This window comes from Lepisma saccharinum, chromosome 11, assembly GCF_977018435.1.
Source record: "Lepisma saccharinum chromosome 11, izLepSacc3.1, whole genome shotgun sequence".
NCBI classification, from domain to species: Eukaryota; Metazoa; Arthropoda; class Insecta; order Zygentoma; family Lepismatidae; genus Lepisma; species Lepisma saccharinum.
In genome coordinates this window covers 81,897,385-81,921,858 of record NC_139239.1, presented here as the reverse complement: position 1 = coordinate 81,921,858, position 24,474 = coordinate 81,897,385, and the positions used below count along the sequence as shown (strand labels likewise).

The window sequence follows — 24,474 nt, the reverse complement described above, 5'->3', positions numbered from 1 at the left end:
GAGTATTTGAAAATAGGATCCTTAGGAAAATATTTGGACCTAAAAGGGATGAGGAGACAGGTGAGTGGAGAAGGTTACATAATTTAGAACTACATAATTTGTATTCATGTCCAGATATTATTAGAATAATTAAATCAAGAAGACTTAGGTGGGCAGGCCATGTGGCACGAATGGGAGAGGAAAGAGGAGTTTACAGTATTCTTGTTGGGAAACCTGATGGTAAGAGACCAGTAGGAAGGCCAAGACGAAGATGGAGGGACAACGTTGAGATGGACCTAAGGGAAATTGGTAGGGATGGAAAAGAGTATATAGATCTTGCTCAAGATAGGGACAGATGGAAGGCCTGTGTTGCTGCAGCCATGAACCTTCGGGTTTAAGAAGGCTAGAGAGTTAGTTAGTTAGTTAGATTTTTCCATTGCATTTTCAGTTGTATTGATAAGAAATTTTTCATTACTGATAATAGTACTGTTTTCATACATCAATATGCTGAACACAATAAAATATGTTAGTTGTACAATTATGTTACTGAACACATGAAGAGTACAGTTCAGCCACTTAAGATAGGAGAAACAGTTGGACTACCAAAAACAGTAGAAAACATTAGTAGTACAGTTCACCTACTGAAAACAGTAGACACAGTTGTGCTGCTAAAAACAGTAGAAAACATTAGCAGTGCAGTTCAGTACTGAAAACAGTAGACACAGTTGGGCTACTGAAAACAGTAGAAGACAGTAGCATTACAGTTCATATACTGAAAACAGTAGATGTTTCAAAACACTCATTGATCTACTGAAAACAGTAAACAGAATTTTCAGTAGGGCTATCAAAAACAGGTTTGCACAGTTTCAATGAAATGGATGGTTGAGATCTCAATTAATAAAATGGTTTGCACCATAGTTGTAGACATGAAAAAATGATTTGTATAGTACAGAGCTGGATCCCATCCCAAATGATATATGCACAGAATGACAAGAATTTACAGAGATTTCTACTCAGAAACACCATTCCCTGTGTGCAAATTGTTTTTAAGTTCTATTTGCTATGCACCCTCTTCACATGTTTAGTAAGTATATATACTTATGGGTAAAATACTTGTCAGATTTTAAACAATTATAGAGTTTTTCTTTGTGTGTACTCTCATGTGTATATAAGTTGAAGTTTTTGGGCAAAATTTTCGTTGCAAATTGCACACTTAAAAGGTTTTTCATTTGTGTGCCCTCATATGTTTATTAAACGAGTATTTGTGGGAAAAATCTTTACTGCAAATAATACAATTAAAAGGTTTCTCTTTTGTGTGTACTGTCATGTGTGTATTAAGGTGTTGTTTTTGGGTAAAATCTTTGTTGCAAATTGCACACTTAAAAGGTTTTTCATTTCTGTGTGCTCTCATATGTTTTCTAAGCGAGTCTTTGTTGGAAAAATCTTTACTGCAAATTGAACAATTAAAAGGTTTCTCCTTAGCGTGAGTCCTCACATGCACTCGAAGAGCATCTTTCTGGGCGAAACCTTTGTCACAAATTGAACATTTAAAAGGCCTCTCTTTGCTGTGATACCTCACATGTACACTAAGATTTCCTTTATAGGCAAAATTTTTGTTGCAAATCAAACACTTAAAAAGCTTCTCTTTGTAGTGAACCCTCATATGAATATCAAGGCCAGATTTCTGGGTGAAATCTTTGTTGCAAATTGAACACTTAAAAGGTTTCTCTTTGTTGTGACCCCTCAAATGTATATAAAGGCTAGATTTCTGGGTAAAATCTTTGTTGCAAATTGAACACTTGAAAGGTTTATCTTTGTTGTGAACCCTCATATGAATTCCAAGGGTTGATTTCTCGGAAAAATCTTTGTCACACACTGAACACTTAAAAGGCCTCTCATTGCTGTGAACAAACACATGACGATAACCTCCTCTACGGGAAAAACCTTTGCCACAAACTGAGCACTTAAAAGGTATTTCTTCAGTGTGATACCTCACATGTAGATTAAAATAAAATTTCCAGGCAAATTCTTTTTTGCAAATTGCGCAAGTAAAAGGTTTCTCTTTGTTGTGAACCCTCATATGCATATAAAGGTTTGATTTCTGGGTAAAATCTTTGGTGCAAATTGCACACTTAAAAGGTTTTTCATTTGTGTGTGCCCTCATATGTATATTAAGCGAGGATTTGTAGGAAAAATCTTTACTGCAAATAGAACAATTAAAAGGTTTCTCCTTTCTGTGTACTGCCAAGTGTGTATTAAGGTTATGTTTTTGGGCAAAATCTTTGTTGCAAATAGCACACTTAAAAGGTTTTTCATTTGTGTGTGCCCTAATATGTTTATTAAGAGAGCATTTTTGGGAAAAATCTTTACTGCAAATAGAACAATTAAAAGGTTTCTCCTTTGTGTGGATTCTCATGTGTCTATTAAGGTTATTTTTTTTGGCAAAATATTTGTTGCAAATTGCACACTTAAAAGGTTTTTCACTTGTAAGGTTAGTTTCAGGAATTAATTTTCTCTTGCAAACTGAGTGATTAAAAAACTTCTCCTTTGCAAGGACATTTGAATGAGCAAATAAGTTTCCTTCCTTGGAGAAAATTTGGTTGAACATTGAAGAGATATGTTATTTTTTCCTGTTACACTGCTTGGTATCTTTAATATCTGCCTTGGTTTTAGAGTATTTTAGTGAAGGTTCAGGTTCAAAGTTAACTTCTCTATTGACACATTCTGTATTGTCTTTTGCTTGTTCTTGTTCACTTAATTTTCCTGAAGGCACTAGTTTAACTGACCTTGGAACATCTTGGTTCTGTCCTTTCCTGTAGTTCTTGTTCAGATATCTGGAAGGGGAAAAAAAAGAATTAGTCACTGAGAAGAAAGGATAGTAGAATAGACTGTCATTAAGGACATGCATTAGCAAGTGAATCAAGTGAAAATTCCGAGCTGGGGGATGCTTGGTGAAGTTTCAGGATATGCATGCATGGATTGATATCACTTATTAAATGGCGCTATTTACATACTTTGTAGCACATACAGTATGTATATGGAAGCATAGGTGCATCAAAAAGAAGAGGGTGGTCACATCACACAGCTTACACAGCATTTTTTTCCCCACAATTTTATGATGGAAATTTTCTCATCCTTGTTGCATTTTCAAATAAGAGGATTCATTGTTTGGAATGGTACAGCAGCATGCAGTAATTGTTGGAACTTATGATAACCTAATTCACGATTGGCAAGTATACGTCAATTTCAAGATACATACCCAATGAAAATTATAGTGTTATTCAATATGTGTGTCAAGAGTAGTGCAAAAAATGAATCGAAGTGATGGTCTTGCATTTACTCATGCAAAAGTGTGAAAACTGACAATATTAATGGATGGGTTTGCCATCCACATAATCACAGTGAAGTCCTTTGTTTTGAAGTGAAAGGGGACATAACTAAATAAGTGAGTAACCATAACATAACCCCACAGCTCTACAGCACCTTGGCGGGCCTTGGCTTACCTACCGACTGCTGGTCTCCCTCCCACACTGTTCCGCCGTCACCTGTTATAGCGTGGAGGTCTCAGACCAGTGTTGGGGTGACAGGTGATCAGCCCGACGAACCCCCAGCCGTTATTGTAGGTCTTCTTGACCGGGTTACGGTCACTCACTCGGAGCTCCCCAATTTCCTCACGATGGTGGGTTGCCACCGGCCCTATACGTAGGCCGAATAAATTCCGACTAGAGCCGGATTCGAACCTACGCCGTCCCGCAGCGAACGATCTCAAGACGAGTGAACGCCTTAACCCGCTCGACTACGGAGGAGGACAAATAAGTGAGTGGTTATCAATAATAATCGAGAATTGATGAAGTTCTTGGATACCTTGAAAATATGTAACCTTGGCACGACACAATTTAGATACATGTGGAACAAGTGAAACCATATTTAGATGTTCATGTTCCACATGAAAATTGTTGCAACTAAGAAACTAACTGTTCCCTAATTAGAATCTTACTTACCTCATTGAAAACATGACGAACCAATAAGCATTCATTAATTAGGATGATTAAAATTTTATTTATATTGTTTAATGTGCATTATTTAAAATTGATCTACTCAGGAGAAATTTACTGTGGTAGCACATGGTTAAGAAGTAGCAAACTACTCTGTCGTTACAACTACTGGAAGCAACATGACTTAGCTACAGGCACGCATCTACAAGACATCTAAAAGCAAAAACATGAAGGTAATTTGTCCTGGTTGTTAAAGCAACCTAATTATTCATTTTCCTTTCCATTAATACCGAAGTCACCCACCAGTAGCACTGTCAGCATTGTTCCTCAAAATTGCAACTTTTACTGGTGCGGAACGTGCTTGCTGTGTGTTTTGGTTTCACAAGACCCAACATAAGTTTCGTACAGAGTATCGTAAGGCACTTCCTAATAGCAGGCCTAAAATTTACTCTTGGCACCAAACCTTCGTTGAGACTGGTTGTTCTGTATGACATGCAAAATCACCAGGAAGTCCACAAGATCCTGAAGCTGCTGTGGAACAACTCAGAGAATGATTTGCCTGGAGTCCTACGAAATCATCATGATGTGCATCACGTGAGACTGGCATTCCACAACCGACTGTTTGGCATGTATTAGGTAAACGCTTTCTCTTGAAGCCATACAAACTAACAATGATTCAACACATTATGAATGCAGATGAAGTTGCTCGCCAGCAATTCTGTGTGCAAATGTAGGATAGAATTACAGATAACAAGGCATTCCTAGACAATGTCATTTTTAGTGATGAGTCAACATTTCACATCAGTGGACAGGTGAACACCCATAACCCATGAAACTGTGCAGTGTATTCGTGATAGCCCTAAGGTCAATTTTTTTTGTGCCCTTAGCAAACAAAAATTGTACGGCCTGTTTTTCTGCCAAGAGGCAAACATAAATGGTATTGTGTATCTGGATATGCTACAATATATTTTGTGTATCTGGATATATAACAAAATTTTCTAATTCCTCAGTTCGACAAGGATGACCAAGATGTACACCTTTACTAATTTACTATCAGCAAGATAGGGCACCACCTCACTACCACTTAGCAGTCAAGAGATTTTCTTGATACCAGATTCCCATGTCGGTGGATTAGAAGTACAGGTCCAATTGCATGACACTCTCGCTCCCCAGATTTGACCCCGCTAGATTTTTCTTCTGGGGGTTTCATTAAAGATCAGGTTTTGTACAACCTTTACCTCCTGATCTTGCTGAAATGAGACTTCACATTACCGCTGCAACGGCAGAAGTGATGCCTGACTTACTGGTGTAAGTCTGGAATGAAACAGACTTCAGGTAGGATGAATGCCGTATTACAAATGGTAGCCACATCGACCCAACATGAATATTGTATGACAAACTTGATGTGTTTTGATTTGCAATGGCGCCTCAACCGACTCTGTAAGTTACCTGAATACATTTCTATATGCTTTCAAAGTTGTAAAGTCCTTTTTGAATCACCTGTATTTGTTATATGCCAATTTAGTACAAAATAAACATTGGTAAAAATAAGTTTTGTCCTCCTCCGTAGTCGAGCGGGTTAAGGCGTTCACTCGTCTTGCGATCGTTCGCTGCGGGATGGCGTAGGTTCGAATCCGGCTCTGGTCGGAATTTATTCGGCCTACGTATAGGGCCGGTGGCAACCCACCATCGTGAGGAAATTGGGGAGCTCCGAATGAGTGAGCGTAATCCGGTCGAGACGATCTACTATAACGGCTGGGGATACGTCAGGCTGACCCCCCGACTATTCCAATACTGGTTGAAGATCTCCATGCTTAGAGGTGACGAAGGAAAGTGTGGGAGGGAGACCGGCAGTCTGTAGGTATGCCAAGGCCCTTCATGGGCTGTCGCGCAAAGGATTATTATTATAAAAATAAGTTTTGATCTTTTCTCACATGAAGAATTAATGAAACATAAATGAAGGTGTCCTAAAGTAGTTGTAGATTTGAAAACAGCGTAGATAGTAGAATTGTAGTTAATGCATGATTACGTGTTGGAATTGCATCACCGTTTTGCTGATAATGAATTTTGAATTAATTGAATGTTGGACTTTGAGTATTGTTGAACATATTAGTGTTTTGGGCTACAATATCCCAATTCCTGGTGAAACTCTTAAGAGTCTGCATTAACCGCAAGCCATTGCTTCACAACAAAGTTATTTCTGTTAATGCTAGTTTGGGATTTGACATTCACAGCCTCAGTTGCGCTAAAATCAAACCCTTATTCCCAACTAGTACATTATAACCGTAAATTATTTTCTTAGTTTAGTGCATTAATTTGAATGTTAATCTGGCAAAATTGACATTTGTGTCTTATTATCTCTCCCCCTTTTTCTGAAACCAGAAGAGATACTACAAGGAATGTATCATCAGCATGCAAGATATACCAATTACATGCATGCCATTAGCATCAGAAAACTCCAGGCAAACAACTTTACAACAATACCCAAATAACTATTTATAATGTATACATGAATGGGAGAATAATGAAGCCTGTTTCTTCACAATTACTTCCAGAAAGTAAAAATGAGATTATTCAATATGCTAAGAGGAGGAAAAACAAATATATGTTTCATTATTAGCAAATATTTTCCATAAAAGAGAGATCTCTTAAGACAATTTCATTATATTCTAGGAATTAGACAGATTAATGAATGCTATTTACATATCAGCTGATAAAGGCATATAATTTTAATTGTATGTTTGACAAAATACATATATTTGCAGAATACTTACAAAAGAGAATACTCAGAATTGTGTTTCTGATAAGGGACATAGCTAGAGAGGAGACATTGCCCACTTTGAGTCAGCACTTTGACCACTCTGAATGGGCTGAGTCTTCTTATTGGAATTTCCAGAAAAATGATGTTTCATGATGTCTGTATTTCCCTCATGCTAAACAGTGGGGACTTCCATCGGGATCTTGGTTATGATTAGTAAATGACAAATATATTTTGTATTTAATTTCTATTATCATTGTTTGAACATGAATAGGCATTTCTTTTAATGGATACCACTGCACAGTTGAATATTCAGAAAATGAATGATTGGTAAATTCTTGGAAAATCTTAGCATAAAATGATAACAACCACATTGTATAAGTGTATGTATATTTGTTATTTACTGTCAGTTTTGTTTTCTTTTTGGCTAATCAGGACAACGAATCCTGCAACCTTCTGTGATGAGATCATTTGTCACTCAACACATTCAACCATCAACATGGCATTGTGTAGTTACCAATACTGAAGGGGCTGTATATATTGAACGGGAATTCTCTCAATTCTGGGAATTATGTGAAATTTCTTTTCAACAATTCATCATTTGTCCACATTGTTGCAAACTTATCTAGTCTAGAGACTGCAGTGATAGTAACATGATGCAAAATAACTCTTTGTTAGTTCGTATCTTGAAATGGATGCAAATAGCTGGCAGTCCAGATGCAGCCACACATTTCAATAAACAGGTGGAAGTGGAAAAAATAAAGTAGTCAAAATTAAACCAAGAGATGATTTACGATTTCAAGCAGAAAAGTGATGAATAATAAGCTAAACACAGAACCCATATTTCAAGTCTATCACAATAAATTTGGAGAATACCTATGTGATGGTCAGTTTGTTATAATCGTGACATATTCTTATGGAAAAATAGTGAATGTAAAAGTTACAAGAATTAAGCATTTATAATCAAAAAGTCCCTGTGACTAACATAAACCAAATTTCTTTATGCGTATGTCAAATTAATTCACATTGGCAACATTAACAGTGATGGTAATATTGGTAATCAAGTTTCAAGTGACATCTTAGTTCTTCTGTAACTACCATGTAAAACGAAAACTTTGCGTACAGCAGATTCCTTACACAATCACCAACACCTTGCTTGACATGCATTTGCATATTATATGTATAAGGTGAAATTTCTTCAAGATAAGTGTCTTCCAGGTCTCATGTTGGCATTAGGTAATTACTCAATTCTGTTATTGTCTTAGAATTAATTCTAAAAAGCTCTTGCATGAAGTTACATTTTTCCAACTGGTAGCCGATTGCATTTTATTCTTATTTATTATTATATTTTAGAGAGTTTGAACATCCAAAGTCATAGTTCTATATTAAAACTTTAATATTTTTACATTTAAACAAATTTAATGTAAATTCCTGTCGCTGGTGGACAGGAACACCACACTTAGATTCCCCTACTGCAACAGGTAGCGCTGGGAAATACCAGATGACATGGACACAGACGAACATTGAACAACAGGGCACCTAGCGGCAGCCGGAGAACTACAAACATTAGAAGCACGCCAGGCAACAGTACAATAAGTTCCAATGAGGTGATGTCAGTGGCCACTGAAATTAATAGAACAAAGAAAAAAGGATAAAGTGAGTACTAGTTTCTCTGTATTCATCTACTACCACGTCTCTCATTCCCCAATTATGAATAAATAATTTATATGAAAATATAGTGAGTTTTGTTATGGATAGTGCCGCATGTCTGAATAATCAGATGATTGTGAAATGTGCAGATTCTCTGGGCACACAAAAAAAATCTATACAGTTGGATTTTGTAATTAACACGATTGCTGTGTGAAGACTGAATTTAAGACAGGTTTGAAATCTTTCGATGACATGTGTGGCTCTGATTGCATAATTTATTCTTATTCTTTTGATTTGTTCAACTTTTCTTTAATTTTACAAATGATATAGGAAGTTAATAAGCTATTATAAGACAACATGAATTCACACATACAACTCCCAGTATGTAACATTTTCTACTGGGCCAGGCTTTTGCATAGTGGTCCAAGCGAATTCACCATTAACTAGAAGTTGTGAAAATAGATTCAGTACACTTGTGATTCAAGAACAGAAAGCCACTGGAATATAAGAATTCTAGAATTGAAAGCTACCTGCAGTTATAAGATGAGAGTCATCTCTTGATGAAGTGATCTATTTTACTTTGTAATAGGATAGATAGTGTGGCCGGGGTGGCTCAGTCGGTAACACGTCTGACTACCATGCTCAAGGTCCCGGGTTCGATCCCCGGCCAGTTCAAATCTGGGAACTTTTCTAACGATGGAAGCGGCCCCGGCGCCTACCCAGCGTCGAATAACATGGGTACCTGGGGGAAACCCTGGGGGGTAAAGGCGGTCAGGGGCATGATGCTGATCACATCACCCCCACGCACGACCGGATCAAGAAAGTGTGGGGCGTTACCCCCACACCCCCTATACGCCTTTATGGAGTGGTGCTATGCACAGGGGAGCACTTTACCTTTTTTTTTAATAGGATAGACTTTTTTATCCAGTTAGCTTCATCTCTTTACAAACCTTTATAGATGCCAATTCTGGTTTGAAACTTAGTTTTTGTACTTCTAAACTCTAATCTTAAAGTGATGTCTCATAATCTGTTCTTATGTAGTGTTGCATTTCTAATATGCCATAACTCAAGTTTGTGAATAGAGTAACAAAACAACAAACAACCAGAAGTTAATGTTTCAAGTTTCAAGATTAATTAATTATTGCCCTTTTTAATAAAATGGGAAATGTTATTGAGTACATGATATTTTTCCAAGAAAACTGCTTCTTCGTATTTAACACCTTGATCAATCATTCAGCAAAACAGGCACCCTTCATAGAACCAGGTTCTGGAAGCCATAAAAAGGGGAAATCCTGAAGGAGTTCTTGAAAACTAAATCACATGTTGAAGTTACCCTTCAGTCAGTGCTAGACCATAGTAAGTATGACCTGAACATAAGCAGGGGACCAAGAAGAGAGATACAAGACACACACATTTACTTCCTGTCACTTGTGTCACTTCAGATATATTATGAATCTAAGAAACTATGAGAAGTTGCTAATTGCCAAAACTTTTGACCGTCATTGAAAGAGTTTTTAAAGAAATCAAAGTAATAAAATTTTACGCAAATAACTAAAAAATAAAAATGAAGAAAAAATAATGAAGCTGAGTTACCTGAAATATTTAGACAAAGTTGAGCCTCTTGTGGAAAATATCTTCAGATAGTGAAATTGGAAACAAGTCGGCATTCTTCTTTTTCAATTCAACGATTGGACAACAAATGTAGTGCTGACAGCTGCCAAGTTGCTTCTTCCTGCTTCTAGTCTTCAGCATGCAAGTGGAAATGTTAAGATCAACTCACGCATGGTCTGGACAAAGAGTGATGCAATTCCTCGCATGGAAATGCAAAGTTTAACAATACCACTCCATCAGGTTGAAGACAGTGCCAAAATTATTGTCAGAAAAAGAGTAATGTTGTGGTTGGCCAATCCAGGTTTAGGTGACTAGCCACAAAAGTGGTTATGTAATGTTCTATTCAGAGTGAGCTCAATAACTTAACTAATTGTTGTAAAATTTTTAAAGATTACAACCACTACCAGGTTAGGGGTGGCAACAAAATCCAGGTAATGGGTATCCATATTCAAATCATCTGATATTCATTCATTTTGGATACAACAGAAAATCTGAATATCCTGATAATGCGGATAGTACAGAGCTGATGGATGATTTGTATAATGGAACCACCAGCAAATGAACCTGTGCAGACCCACGACTCCTGTTCACAGCACTTCTGCAAGAAGGGGAGGAGCAGAGGGGAGCATGCTTCCTTGTGGACGGAGCTGAACGGTTCGAGGGGAGAAGCATTTTAGCAGAAGGTTCTTTTGTTTGTGGTCACTCTGTAGGAAATCCGTGTAGTGAAATACAAATACAACAAATAAAAGATTGGATAGCCTGTAAAACAGACATCTGGATAATCCAGACAATTCAGATATCCGAATAATCGGTATCTGGCTACCTGTATTCCAGATCACACTAGTTAGATGCAAACAAATGCGTAATGTGAGTGAGTTTCCCAGAACTTGAAAAAGGTACACTAAGAGATACATACAAAAACACAACCTCACATGGCTAGTCAATCTACACTTTTGTAGAGCCCCAAGTGAGAAAAGTGTAGAGTGACTAGCCAAGTGAGATTCTGTTTTTGTATGTATCTCTTAGTGTAGCTTGAGAAAGTTCTGGGAAACCATAAAATAAAATAAAAACATCTAAAAATAACTGTGTTAGATTATTTTGCATCTGTAAAAAGTGGTTATGAAAATCTTTAATAAGAACATAGGAATACAATATGTAGCCTACCTGATAAAAAGTAAAAAAACTATGGAAGTAGATATTTATGTCCCATGTAGTGCTCGAATGTCAAACACTATGAGGTTAAATCCCACGCTTGTATACCTTCTTACTCAATTTCATTGCTACAGTTAACACAGCATTGCAGATACATTGTCATAGCCAAGTGCATACACAAAATAAAGTGATATTGTCATGAAATTATCAAGAAACATGGAAATCAAATTTGCCCCTATCATCACATGACTTACCTTAAATGCAATGAGGCAAGTTTATCATGCTTGCATCCTTTCACGATTCTTAAAGTTCCTTAGTCTAAGAGCACAGTGCAGGTGGGTAGTGTTGGCTTGGAAACGATATGATAAGTGGTGGAGTAAAATAAGTGCCATCCTAGAATCTGTCAATCATGAAGAACTTACTCCTCTCAAAATTTTTACAGAAGACTTCTCTCCTTTGACTGATCTTAATCCAGATATTTTAATTCCATTAATGAAACGAGTTTTAGTCCAGGGTCAATGAATTTAGCAGAACTGTTACTCTTGTACACAATAACACCTATTTGACAAAATCATATAGAAAATATGACAAACCTATTGAATTGCAACCTACGTAAGTACCTTGAATATACAGCACATCACACATACTAGGGTTGAGATATACCCCAAGTCTTCCAAGCGTGAACAGTTCGGCATCTTTGACATAACCCCAGAGGTAACAGACTAGAACCGTATCTGGTTTCGAGCCACCACCTGTTCTTCTGTAAAGCACTGTTGTCACTTTTACCTGCAGTGTTTAGACATCCATTCATTCACTGCAACGTTTTACTCCCATGGTCTTTATATTGTATAAAAAATGGCACAACCTAGCAAAGATAAAGAACCGAAACCTGGCGTTCAGTAATCTCTAAAGAAACTGAATTAGCAACATCTCATTTAGTCCACGTGGACTTGACGAGAGCTGTCATTTCTTGGACGGATGCTATTGGTGGGAAAGGTTTCAGGGGACGATTTATTGCACTCCACGTGGACCTGACATGCGGTTGTTAGGGGGAAAACTGATCTTTCGGCACTTTCTTTGAAGTAAAGTGAGGTTGCTTTGGGGACCAGCACTAGCCTGAATCAATATGAATATTACTCATATGAATTTTTGCTGATATTGAGACATACTTGGAAATTTGGCAATTTAAAGAAGTTCAAAATACATCGTTATTAAATGTGGAAATAAAAGGATCATCCTGCGACCATACCATTTCAGTCTACCATATTTCTATATCTAAAAGTTCATGTGATATTAATGTTCTCACATTTCCTATTGTGTGTACCCTGTAGTATCCCCTAATAATTTACTACAAACAAGATTTACGATCTGCTACAAATGGCCATGATCTGCTGCTGCAACACATTGTTGGATAGGGGTCACTGATTGATTGAATGATGACATACTTCACCCACTACCCTAGATAAACCTGAACTGTGGCCACTGAAATCCTATTGGTCCCTTTAGTCCTTTTCCAGTCAGACACATCAAACAAAAGACAAAAAAAACATTACAACACCTGAAATAACAGACTAAAAATGAGAATGACAGTCAAAATTTGGTTTGGTTTTATATTCCAGAAAGCTCTGCTAGCTAAATGGATTGTTACAGTGTGAAATCTCACAAAGTGTTGTTTTTCTCATTTGTTTATGATGAAAGGATGATACCAAAAGCTTCCTTGTAATTATATGAGCCAGCATTGGCAAAATCTCTTGAGTTTGAAGAAGAAAGTCAGCAAAAAGGGGGGGAGGAGGGGAGGAAGGGGAGTTGACTTTTGTTGCACAATCCATGCAGGTCACTCAAATAAAGAATATCATCCTGAGGCAATTGTTGAAAGAAAGCTCGTTAGACATTTGACATATTAATTTTCTAATGAAGGGAGGGATGCAAATGTCCAAAATTATTTTTCCACACTCTTGTAGTAAAGCGAATGCTCTTCCCCACGGCACTCAGAGTTGACTGGGTCTTTTTAAGTACTTTGAGTATCAACGACTGTTAGAAAAGTTAGAAAAATTCAAAGAAAAGTAAAGACTTAGAAGAGCTTGCATCACTCCAAATAATTAATACAGTAAAAGTCAACAAGTCAAAAGGTTTCATTCATTAGGCAATTTTCCTCAAATCATACTAAAATTGGTTGTTGACAATTACAACAAAAAAAGGTACACATTTGCAGAATAAGGTTGAACAAAGTTATAATTTGGAAATAACGTGTGGTAGCACTTTAGTTACCAGTCTCTTCCTCATGTGGGAACTTTAGGAAAAATGTATTAATTAACTACAATAACTACTAGGGCTGAGAAGATACAGATACCGATGTAATCGTATTGGCTGATACCAATGGTATCAGTAAGTATTGGTTGAAATTTTCCAACAGATACCTTCCGATACCATTGTTTTTGAGTTGCTACAACCAAGGGCAAGAGCAACATTTATCCTTTCCAAAAGTTCGGTCACCCTTCCTTGAGACAGATTAGTTTTAAGGAGAATTACTGAACAAACCGTCCATCTCCTGGGAAGCACATGATTGACAAGATCAAAGGCATGGGTAAAGGGAAAGCTGTGACTAAACTTCTTGAAGGAATATAAGTACCAGGAAAAGGTTTTATGGAAATAGAATATATATTTCATTTTAAATTCCTGCTCGCATGATCGTGGTGGACGTTTTAAAAACCAGCTGTCTCAGATCATAATTAATATGTTTGATATTGTTAACAGGGGCTTTCAGTTTTGCTCTTTATGCGCACTCTCAAATCCAGGTGAGCGACACTCAGACAGTTCACTAGACAATATGGTGGAGTGTGTGCGGTGATTCGTTCCATTTACCATTGCATTACAGCAAGTTGTATATACGGTACAATTAATCAATATAGCATCGTTTGTTATCAGCGAGTGTCATTCTGCAAACATCTGAGTTGAATTAACCCTAAGGAACACAACATATGGTCCTCCACTCCAGAGGCAAGGGTTTGTGCTAAACGCGACGCCCAGTAAGTAATATCATTTTGTTTTGCGTGCATTGTGGAAAATTAGACAAGACTCAGCTCAGTCCAACAGACAAGCACATTTTGGTACATGAGGCCAACACAGTATATATTTGGTTCACCAGGGCAACATACAAAAAATACTAGCATTACTACCATGCTGGGCTGTCTCCAGGCCAGATGATTTCGGAGTTCTTGGGAAAGATGTGTGAAAGCCGCTGTGGAATTTGATTTGTATTATCTACATTCAATCAGGGCAGGAGGGTTGTGGATTGTATAATTTCTTCTTGCACTCTTCCCTTCTGTGTCTTTTATGTGACTGTTGGTATCAGCCTATACCACAGCGACTTGTTTTTGTCACAAATGACAGAGAATGATGGCCAGCATGGCAAAAAGAGGCATTATTTTAATAACTGTATTTGTATATATTATTACGTCTCTTTTCTCTTTCACCAGGCTAACCCAAATGACAGGAATGAATAGTATTTACATGAAACTGAAGAAGAGACAATCCACCGATTTTTTAATTTTTCTTTGTAACTGCAGCAATGCTAGAAATATTTCAAAAAACCTCTCTCTTTGCATCCTCTGGGTCTACAGAGAAGTTCACAAAAAAATTACCAAATGTCACAACACATTTTAAAGTATCATAATGGTTTTTATTTTTTATTTTTTTAAGGAAAAAAGGGAGTTCCCTGTGCATATAGCACAATGACATGAAGGCACATTTATGGGATGTAGGGGTAGGGCTAGATACATTCTCGATCTCGGCCATTTTTGGAGGTGATGTGATCAGAACCACACTCCAGCTGCCTCTAAACCACGGGGTTGCCCCCAGGTATGCATTGATATCTGGTCGAGCCCCAGAGATGCTTTAGGGGGGGGGGGGGGGAGAGAAGGACAGAAAAATTCTGACCCCACAGACTACACCATCATGGCTCAAAGTATTATAATGCTAGTGAGTTATTTAAGGTGATTAAAGGAATGTGATGTGATGACTTGGTAACTAGCCTTCATTATTTTAAAATCAAATTTAGAAATATTGGTATCAGCGTCAGTGTGTATCAATGAGAGTATCAGTATTGGTTCAAAGTGGCATCAGCTCAGCCCTAATAAATACCGTAATTTTAGAATCATTTAGATAATTGTTACTCAACTAAAAATCTTCGTAAACTGCAATGTTATTGCATCAAATAAAACCTGTTAAGGTGTATCAAGATTGCAGATAAAAAAAAAAAACAACAATTTTTCACTTGTTGCACACACTATACTGTGTTGTACAAATATTTTAGTCATCTGAAGTTTGCTGTATCACATGATCTAACACCTCTATAAAAAATGCCATGAATTAGTGCATAATATATGCACACTATCCCTCAATTTGTGTGTGCATGGTTTGGGAAGAATTAGTAATTCAAAATGGTTGTGCCAACTTCACACTACCCTGATCAATGGCTCAAAATGGGCCTAAACCAGTGCCAATATTCAGGGCACAATACTGGCTATTTTGTGCATGCTATGATGGAATTTGTGCACACTCCAATGAGGCATTAAAAAAAAGTATTAAATATTATGAGATAAATTTCTCACCTGCGTGACCAAAATTAGTGCATGCTCCTACAAGGGATTTGAAGCATTAGAAATTCTGATATATCACCAGCATGACCACTTGCTTGAAACGGACAATATTGATTAAATCATTCCAGAGTTTGATATCTTCTAGGAAGTTTATTTATTCACAATCATGAACCATTTGTCTTGTACTTGAGGTGAACAGGCTGTGAATGGTATAATCTACAAATGACTGTTTTAGTTGTATACCTCCCATTGTAGCTGGTTGAAATTTTGTCAACAGGACACAGAGAACATGTGCTGAAGTATTGGCCATACATTTAAATGAAAAATTATAAATTCTGTATTTTGCACCAAAATTTAACTACTGAGTGAATCGAACACAACACTGGCTACACTGATTTCTCTTCACCCGCTACCATCACTACTGTGCCTGAACACAGTACTAGACTGGCACAATGTGACTTCATTTAACACACCATATTTCCGAAACCAATAATGATACTTCAAGTTCTGTTTCTATTTCATTAATATAAAATTGATTTTATGACCTGTTCAAATAACAAAATAATAAATTTATTTTCAGTGCTTTATGAAAACAATTTTTAATGCTCAAATAACGAAATAATAAATTTATTTTCACTGATTTATGAAAGACTGCCTCCTCCCCCTCCCCCCCCCCCCCCAAGGAAAGATCTTCAATGTTATTTAAGTCAGGCTCTGCCATTGGCCCTGTGGGTATAAATAGCTTGAAATTTGTAGGTAATCATGACAAAATACCACTTTTGAAACTTTTAAACATGTCACTGTCATATTTAGGAAGTGCCTGCCTGGAATGCCCAATCCTCAAAAGATTCATTGGAACAGCATGTGTGCATTCTTACAGAGTATTCTCTCTACTACTTGCCCTTATACTCGTATGCAAGAGTTTGTTTGCTCGAGTTTTTGTTTTATGTCCACTTTATATGGTGCTAATCACATCACCTACACCTTTAGCCATGATCAAGAAAATGTGGGGCCCTAACTCCACACTCCCTATACACCTTCATGGTGTGAAGCATAGCACAGGGGAACACTTTATACTTTAATTCTTTTATGCATAATAGGGCTAATTGGGACTGGACCTACAGTTTAGAGTGGAATCCAAAATGCTGAGTGCCTCCACCAGGTATTGAACCGAGGAACCCTTGATTACAAGATGACAATGTTACCACTACATCACCATGGATGCCCAGGCATGCAACAGGTGTTCCAAAAAAATACCTTGCTTTTGCCGTACTTCAAAGAGCAACAATTTTATGAATGGTGGGTCGATTTCTGGAAACCAGCAATGAATGAGGTGTATGTAGGACCATATAAATTTATTCACTCAATGATAGAGCACATGATTAATGACAAAATTGGGACATTTAAAGGCTAATCTGTACTTTTTGGAAAGAAAGTCATAGAGATTAAAATGAATATACAGTCTCCACAAAATAGAGACTTCTAGTTGCTGTATTTATGACTAGCTCTTGGAATTTTAAAACAAGCTATGTGGACTGGCATCTTGCAACAGCGTTGCCAAGTGTACAAAATTCTAGTGCAAACTTACGATTTATGATTCTCCATATAAATATATGGGCAATATTTAAGCACATGATGCTTGTTACTGTCACAAGTGTTGCCAACAAGCTGAAATACCTAGGTTTTGATTCCCCACATGGTCAAAGTAATAACCCCCCCTACCAGCACACACACCAACTGGGTGCCAAGTAAAATATTTTACTGTCAGTTACTCAATCAATTTTGAGTCTGGAGTGTATGTTTCTTTACTGGAAGATTGAACATTAATATTCTTAATAAATAAAAAAATCTTTTCTTTAAAAAAAATGAAGTGCAGAAACAAAAATTCGAAAATTGTGGATCATATTGATCAATGTATTTCAGTGTGCTCTGTCATTCATGCAGCAATTCCCTTGTTTCACACACATATATGCATGTAAATGTCTGGGTCAGTCCCGTACCCAGGAGGGCAGGGGGGCCATGCCCCCCTCGAGCCATGAAATATTTCGATGCAAACCTACAAAAATAACAGATTTTGCAAGAATTTAGATTTTCTTCTTGTATAAATGAATGGGTTGTCTCTGGAGAGAGGCATTACAAAGGAGAATTGAGTACATTTTATTGAAAAGTCGTGAAAGTAGAATAAAGTAAACTGTGGTATAATTAAATCAAACACTTTTCAAATGATTCATTTAATTTCTCAAAATTTTGTATGTGTGCAAATGTTGTTTTCTTTCCAATGCCTTGCACTGGGCACTGACCCCTCCCTCAGTGGCGTAGCGTGATTCTACGAAAGGTGTAAGGCTTCCTTAGATAAACCTGATCTGAATATTGGATAAAGAAAACCCAAAGATATTTTAACTAAATAGAATCTATTTGAATGTAAGTCATGCATGGGCATACTCAATTTCAAACACAAAATGCACACACTCTATGTTAACAATAATAGTATATGTATGTATTACTTAATGAAAATTCTCATGTATACTGTAACTCGATCCAACGATCCTTTAGTCTGAACACCTCAATCATGTAGAATCAGGAGTTTCTGGTCAATTTCTTTAGCAGCTCCTTTTCAACGGATATCAGTCCCAAGTCAGATTTCCTTGCCTGAGTCTGTGTGCTGCGTTGAAATCTGTGAATCCTCTTCAGTGTAGAAAACTACTTTTCCACCGACAAGCTTGAGGCAGGAACGGTGAGGAACAATTCTGTTAGTTTGTACACTTGTTCAACAGCTTCATTCAAATGCATAGTACGCAAGTACTCATGAAGTTCAAACACACTCTTTACTCAATATTCGGCTTCAGAATAAATTACCTGTAGCTCAATTTTCAACTGATAGCAATTGACAAACTTCGCATACAGCTTAGTTAAAGATGCAAACTCTTCTTCTGGAAAGGCCATGTCATATTTTTATTCTTATTATTCTTTTTCTTTCACTAAAAAGCCATTTATGGGAAATGCGTAGGATACAATTTGCAAATGCATTCGAGAATATTACTCATTATCATGGTTACGATATTTGCGTACATTTTGAAAAGCATATCAAGCAACTTAGTGAAAGGAAAAGGTAAAACAAATCTGTAAATCATAACGCTAAGTATTACGCGTATGCTTTAAACATTACGGGCAACTGGGATGCACGCGCCTAACTTTGCGGGCGCTGCCGGATCCAGGATTGCCCGACATTCCTCTTTTATCTTTAACTTCGCTGCTTCTAATGAAGGTAATATCCAACATTAAACCATCTCTTTGCGAACTTAATACTTAGTTTACACATTTATAATGACACCCGTTTTGTTAGCTACACCTCCAGTCAAGCATTGTTGAAACAACACGGTAGTCGATTTTCTTAGTTCTCTTCCGACCATGGCACAGACGCAGCGGGGTCAGAAATTTCGCCAGTTAGTACACACTGCTAATGCGTCTTACAGTGCGTGAGAATCGGGGTGCCCTGTCATTGGTTGAGAAAATACTATGTAAGCAAACACACTCGCCATGGTCGAGTCCAAATCATTTCTTCCATTCACCCGTACGTAAGTCCTCTCAAGAAGCCTTACAGAGAAACAACTCGAATCAAAACAAGTCCTCGATTGTTTCGTTAAAAGTTCTACTTGAAGTCTGATATTGCTATGTGAGTTCAAACGATAAATACGGGAATGAAATAAGTTTTCTTCAATAATTTCAACTTGTAAGGTGGACTTACAAGCCTTACGTGGGCACTACGCTGCTGCCCTCCCTCCAGTTCAGTGTATTCATTGAACATAATGGGTTCCTTGTCAATGTAGGATAAATCTTATTTGTGGTTAGGAGCTCTATACCCAAGCAGTCGAGCACTCTCATAATCTACCACGATTTATTTTATCTTAAATATAGGGGGTGTGGGTTACTCAAGTAAATACAATGCATACGTATACTTCCTTATTTTGACAATTTTTGACATTTTCAAACCCTTTTACATACTACAATTTCCAGCCGAGCGCCCCCTTCATGCAACAGTTCCATAACAGGAAGTCAGTAACAGAAACCGCTTGCTTTGTAATGTTTCCACTTTTCACAATTACAGTTACAATTACAATTGAAATAAGCACGTACCTTGTTGCAAGGATGCTGGAAAAGGTGTCCTCCCAAATACAAATATTTCTGGCACCTTATTTCTGATATCTAATCTTAGATTAGACATCGCTACTTTATCCTCAGTTGTCGCAACAGCGCCGGCAGCTTATCGGGGGTCGGGTGAGTTGTCAGCCACGAGAGGGCGCTTCATACTGAACAAACGCAACACCTGTCGCCAGTGATGCCAACCGTAGGGACATCTCCCTACGCATAGGAACTTTTCACTATATTTCTCCCCTCATAGGTACAGGTACGTAGGGACTTTTTTCAATCTTGGAAAACAACATTTTATTGTGAAAAGGTGCAAAGCTTACTCGCCAATCAGTTGCACTTTCTTCGTGCTTGGTTTGGAATAGAATGGATTAGTTTATCTGGATACTTGAGCGAGGAGGAGAAAAAAGAACTAACCAACAAATCTTCATCAGAATTTTGAAACATGTTATCGGTTACCAAGAACTTTCAAGGCATGTTCTTTTTTGAAAACATTTCCACTCTCGCCAAAATAGTGCTAACATTGCCACATTCTAACGCGGAAACTGAAAGAATATTTTCAATGTTAAGTGATACAACCAACAAAAAAGAGAAATAAAATGGGACCAGAATTGTTCAAGACTGCAGGAAATACAGCATCACCAACCAACATCTAGCTCTTCACAGCAGCGGCATGTATGTCTTCAAATAACATAATCAACAGTAAACGACTCAACGTTATTCATTAGGGGTGTGCGGGATCCCAAAAAGTCAGGACCGGGATTGGGAAAAAAATTTCCCGTCCTGATCCTGACTTTGGGGAAATGACTTCCCGACTTTTCGGGATCCCAAGCAGTCGGGAAATACCGAACGGTCACTTTAAAAAGTCGTTAATTCTTGGCGTTTTCTGCATTGTAGGTTTCTGGAACTTATCGGAAATTTTAAGTTATTATTCTACAAATGCAAAACCAAACATTTAAAGTGAAAATGACGTGTAGAATTCGAGATTTCCAGGGCTTCGGAAATTTCCCGTCCCGAAACTTTTCCCGACCTGGTCGGGAAATTGCAAATTTTTCCCGTCCAGGTTAGGTTAAGATAGGATAGGCAAACAGTTAAGATTTGGGGTCGTAGTAATATCAGGAATGTATTTTGTTTTTTAAGTATTGGAAACACAAAATCTTCCAGTAAACAATGAGCCGATCGCGGACCACTCAATTTCACTTATTTTGCAATTTCTACACGTGACCCCCAAATTTTAACTTCAAATTCATGATTAGGAGGCCTCAATTAGTGAGTATGCGAAATATTACAAAAAACGGAGAGGGGTCCTGTATTGTAAATTCACTCCTTCATTAACTGTGGAAGCACCGAGCAGAAAGATTTGGTAAGTAAATGTGTATATTTTATCTTCTGTTTTGCATGCTCATGAGGTGTTGTTTTTTTTTGTCGCTTTACTTGGCGTAGGGACATTTGGTCAGTTGTAGGGACATTGCCGAAAAATGGTTAGCAACACTGTTGGCTACAAGACGAAGTGAGTCTACGTTCATGTTCACTTCTGTTAGGGTTTATCAGTATGCGTGTTTTTTATACTGTGTTATTGAGTTAGATTCAGTGCTAGTGCTTTATTGTGTGTTAATTGTTTTTCATTCATTAGTTATGCCCCTAAACAAATATAGTCTTGAACAAAGAGGTTTTCTGTACGATAATTACGTGAAAACGAATTCTTGCAGAAAAGTGGTCAGGCAATTACAAGAGACAGGATCTCTTGAACCTAAGAAACGTGTTGTATTGCTGTTGAAGGAGGTCATTTTCAACATCTCTTATAACACAGGAGGTTAGTGATCATCATTATTATTACTTTTAAATATCATTTTACGCTTTCAGTTTGCTTTATGCGCCGGGATGCTGTCTTCCCTTTCTGTCAACTGAGAATAAAGTAGAGATGTCTAATCTAAGATTAGATGTCAGAAATAAGGTGCCAGAAATATTTGTAGTTGGGAGGACACCTTTTCCAGCATCCTTGCGACAAGGTACATGCTTATTTCAAGTGTAATTGTAACTGTAATTGTGAAAAGTGGAAACATTACAATGCAAGCTGTTTCTGTTACGATCTTCCTGCAAGTCAATTTGCTGGGAACTGTTGCATGAAGGGGGCGCTCTGTGGCCGACGGTCTGACGGTAAATGACTGAAATAACCTCCCTGTATTTAGTGACCATGATAACATGTTTCTGTACCTAGAAAACTTGACAGACTGCAATGGTATTACATGTCAGTGAAATTGAACAATGTGTTTCAAGGTGGTGAATGAAAAACTGATTTTCCTCATGTTGCATGCACTATCTATACCATGCTCTCTGTTTCCCCAAAAGTGTCTACAATGATATTCGGAGTATAAGAAACTAAACCGAGTCATTGTAGATAATTCATCGGTATGCAATTTTGAAGGAAAACTTTTAAAATTATATTTCATAGTTTAGAAGGGGGGTGGTGGTAAAATTGCAAACATACATTTTGCCATAAATTTAAAGCTTTTAAGTTGCAATTTTTAGAGTTACAAGATAATTTAAAGAATTGGTGTCATGTATGAGAAAAATTTGTCACTCTGTTTAAAGATGGTGGACGAACGACTGATTCAACATGCCTTGCGAGAGTTTGAAGTTATGCAAATATTTGAGGTTAGATTTTTGTAGATTAAGAAAACAAGTCTCAGCTACGTTAGGACAGTTTTAAGCTTAAATTCATGTTGCAAATAGATACACCCAGGGAATGATTTTATTTAGCATTTGCATTTGTTGAAAGTATTTCAAGATGGTGGATGAAAAATAGATTTTTCGGTAACACTTCGATCTACTGAATATGGATTTCTTCATTTTTACAGAAGAAACTACTTACGGAAATCACTTTCTGTGGAAGTTCGTGAATGTGTTTTCTATCTTTTTTAGCTCAAATTCATGTTGTTTTTTTCTAGGAAAATATATCTCCGACATGCAATTGACATTGCTTTCATTTCCTTCCTGTATGTGAACCAGATGTCCCGTGCGTTTGATGACGTAACCCCCTGTAAGTGTTTCCAACCACACCATTTTTTAACTATGTTTGCCTAATGTAAGTAACCTAACCTAACCTTACCGTGATGGTGTCTGAATAGTTTATGGGGCTACCCGTGGATGGTTATTCGATCGTAAATGATTTTTGGGGCTATCCATGAATGGTTTGTGGGGGTATCATTGAATGGTTTGTGGTGCAATGCGATCACGAACCACAATTTAAAACCCAGGAAAAAATACAAAATTAGTAACACGAAAGTAGGTATTTTTCAGTTAAGAAGGTTGGAAACACTGCATACCATCGACAAAACACAAGCACGACGCGCGATGAACCATTACTCTCGTGCCATATTGTATGTTAGGGAAGCAAAAAAAACGAACAACAATAAGTAGTCGTAATGTGAAAAATGGACATTATTTCCTTGAGAAATTCATAATAACCCCTTAAAGAATGTTCCGCGAAGCAGAATACGTAAGTAGCAATGTAAAAATGTACGAAATAAATAAGTTATAGGTGTATCCACCCGATCGAAGTGGTAATGATTTTTCATATTCTTAGGTAGCTTCTGATGTCACTTTCAAATATCTGTCTAAACTACATTTTTGGACATTAAGAAAAGATACTTAAATATTTTAGGGCATTTCTTAAGCTATGGCTTGACAAATAATTTTTTTAACAATATAGTGCATATGTATGTTCTGATCAAAATATGGGCCACTAATGGGAACTGTTATAGTTTCATAGCAACCAGTTATTTTGGAGGATTGATACAGTATTCCATTTGGATGAAATCAGTCAAGACAATTAAATATGTCAGCCTTATAATATTGACATGGTTAATACACCGAGGAGATATTTAAACTTGAAACGTCCACAAAAATAATGAGAAAATACAAACTGTGAACAAACTGTATTGAAGTAGAATTAAAAGTGTGTGTGCAGCTACTGCATGTTGTATAGTAGGTAAAGGTAAAGTTCCCATGCATATAGCACCATGCCATGAAGGCACATTCAGGGGATATGGGAGTAGGGCCCGACATATTCTTCATCTCGGTCATTTTGAAGATAATGTGATCAGAACCAAACTCCAGTCACCTTTACCCCCCTTTTTTTCTCTCTATTTGCTCAATTTTCACACAGACATCAATTATCAATTTTCTCTATTTTTTTCTGTATTCTCATTGGAACAAACACAAACATCCATGTCTGAACCAGGAAACCCTGGCATTGCAGCATGCTATGCCAACCACTCTGCCATTAAGGTCGACTAAACCACCACAGCTATCAAGTATTAGTATAGAATTGCAATGCGCAACCCTGGGAACTGATCATAGATATATTAATTGTTACACCATCCAGCAAGAGTAGAATTTTTCAGAATATAGTATATTTGATAATTTAATCATTTAATCATTTGTCTCGCACTGTGGTTGTGGAGTCATGCTCTGGGCTCCAGCTATCGGACGCGTGCAGGTTTGAGTCACCTTGGGGAAACGTAACAGCTTTTCTCCTGAGATTTCGGCCTATGTATAAGACTGGTGAACACTCACCACAATG

The 24,474-nt window shown here is 37.3% G+C and overlaps 1 protein-coding gene across 2 annotated transcripts in view; it reads right to left on the bottom strand.

The window, feature by feature from the left end:
• The window catches only part of LOC145995333 (uncharacterized), a 98,393-nt gene that overhangs the window by 50,659 nt on the left and 23,260 nt on the right, over positions 1-24,474 (bottom strand). Inside the window, exon 4 of one of the 2 annotated variants that reach the window (XM_083131942.1) lies at positions 2,766-2,813. In XM_083131942.1, coding sequence (XP_082988068.1) covers positions 2,766-2,813 — 48 coding nt within the window. Of the gene's footprint in view, positions 1-1,934; positions 2,814-24,474 lie in introns of those variants that run through there. The other variant, XM_083131941.1, reaches the window with a different exon arrangement.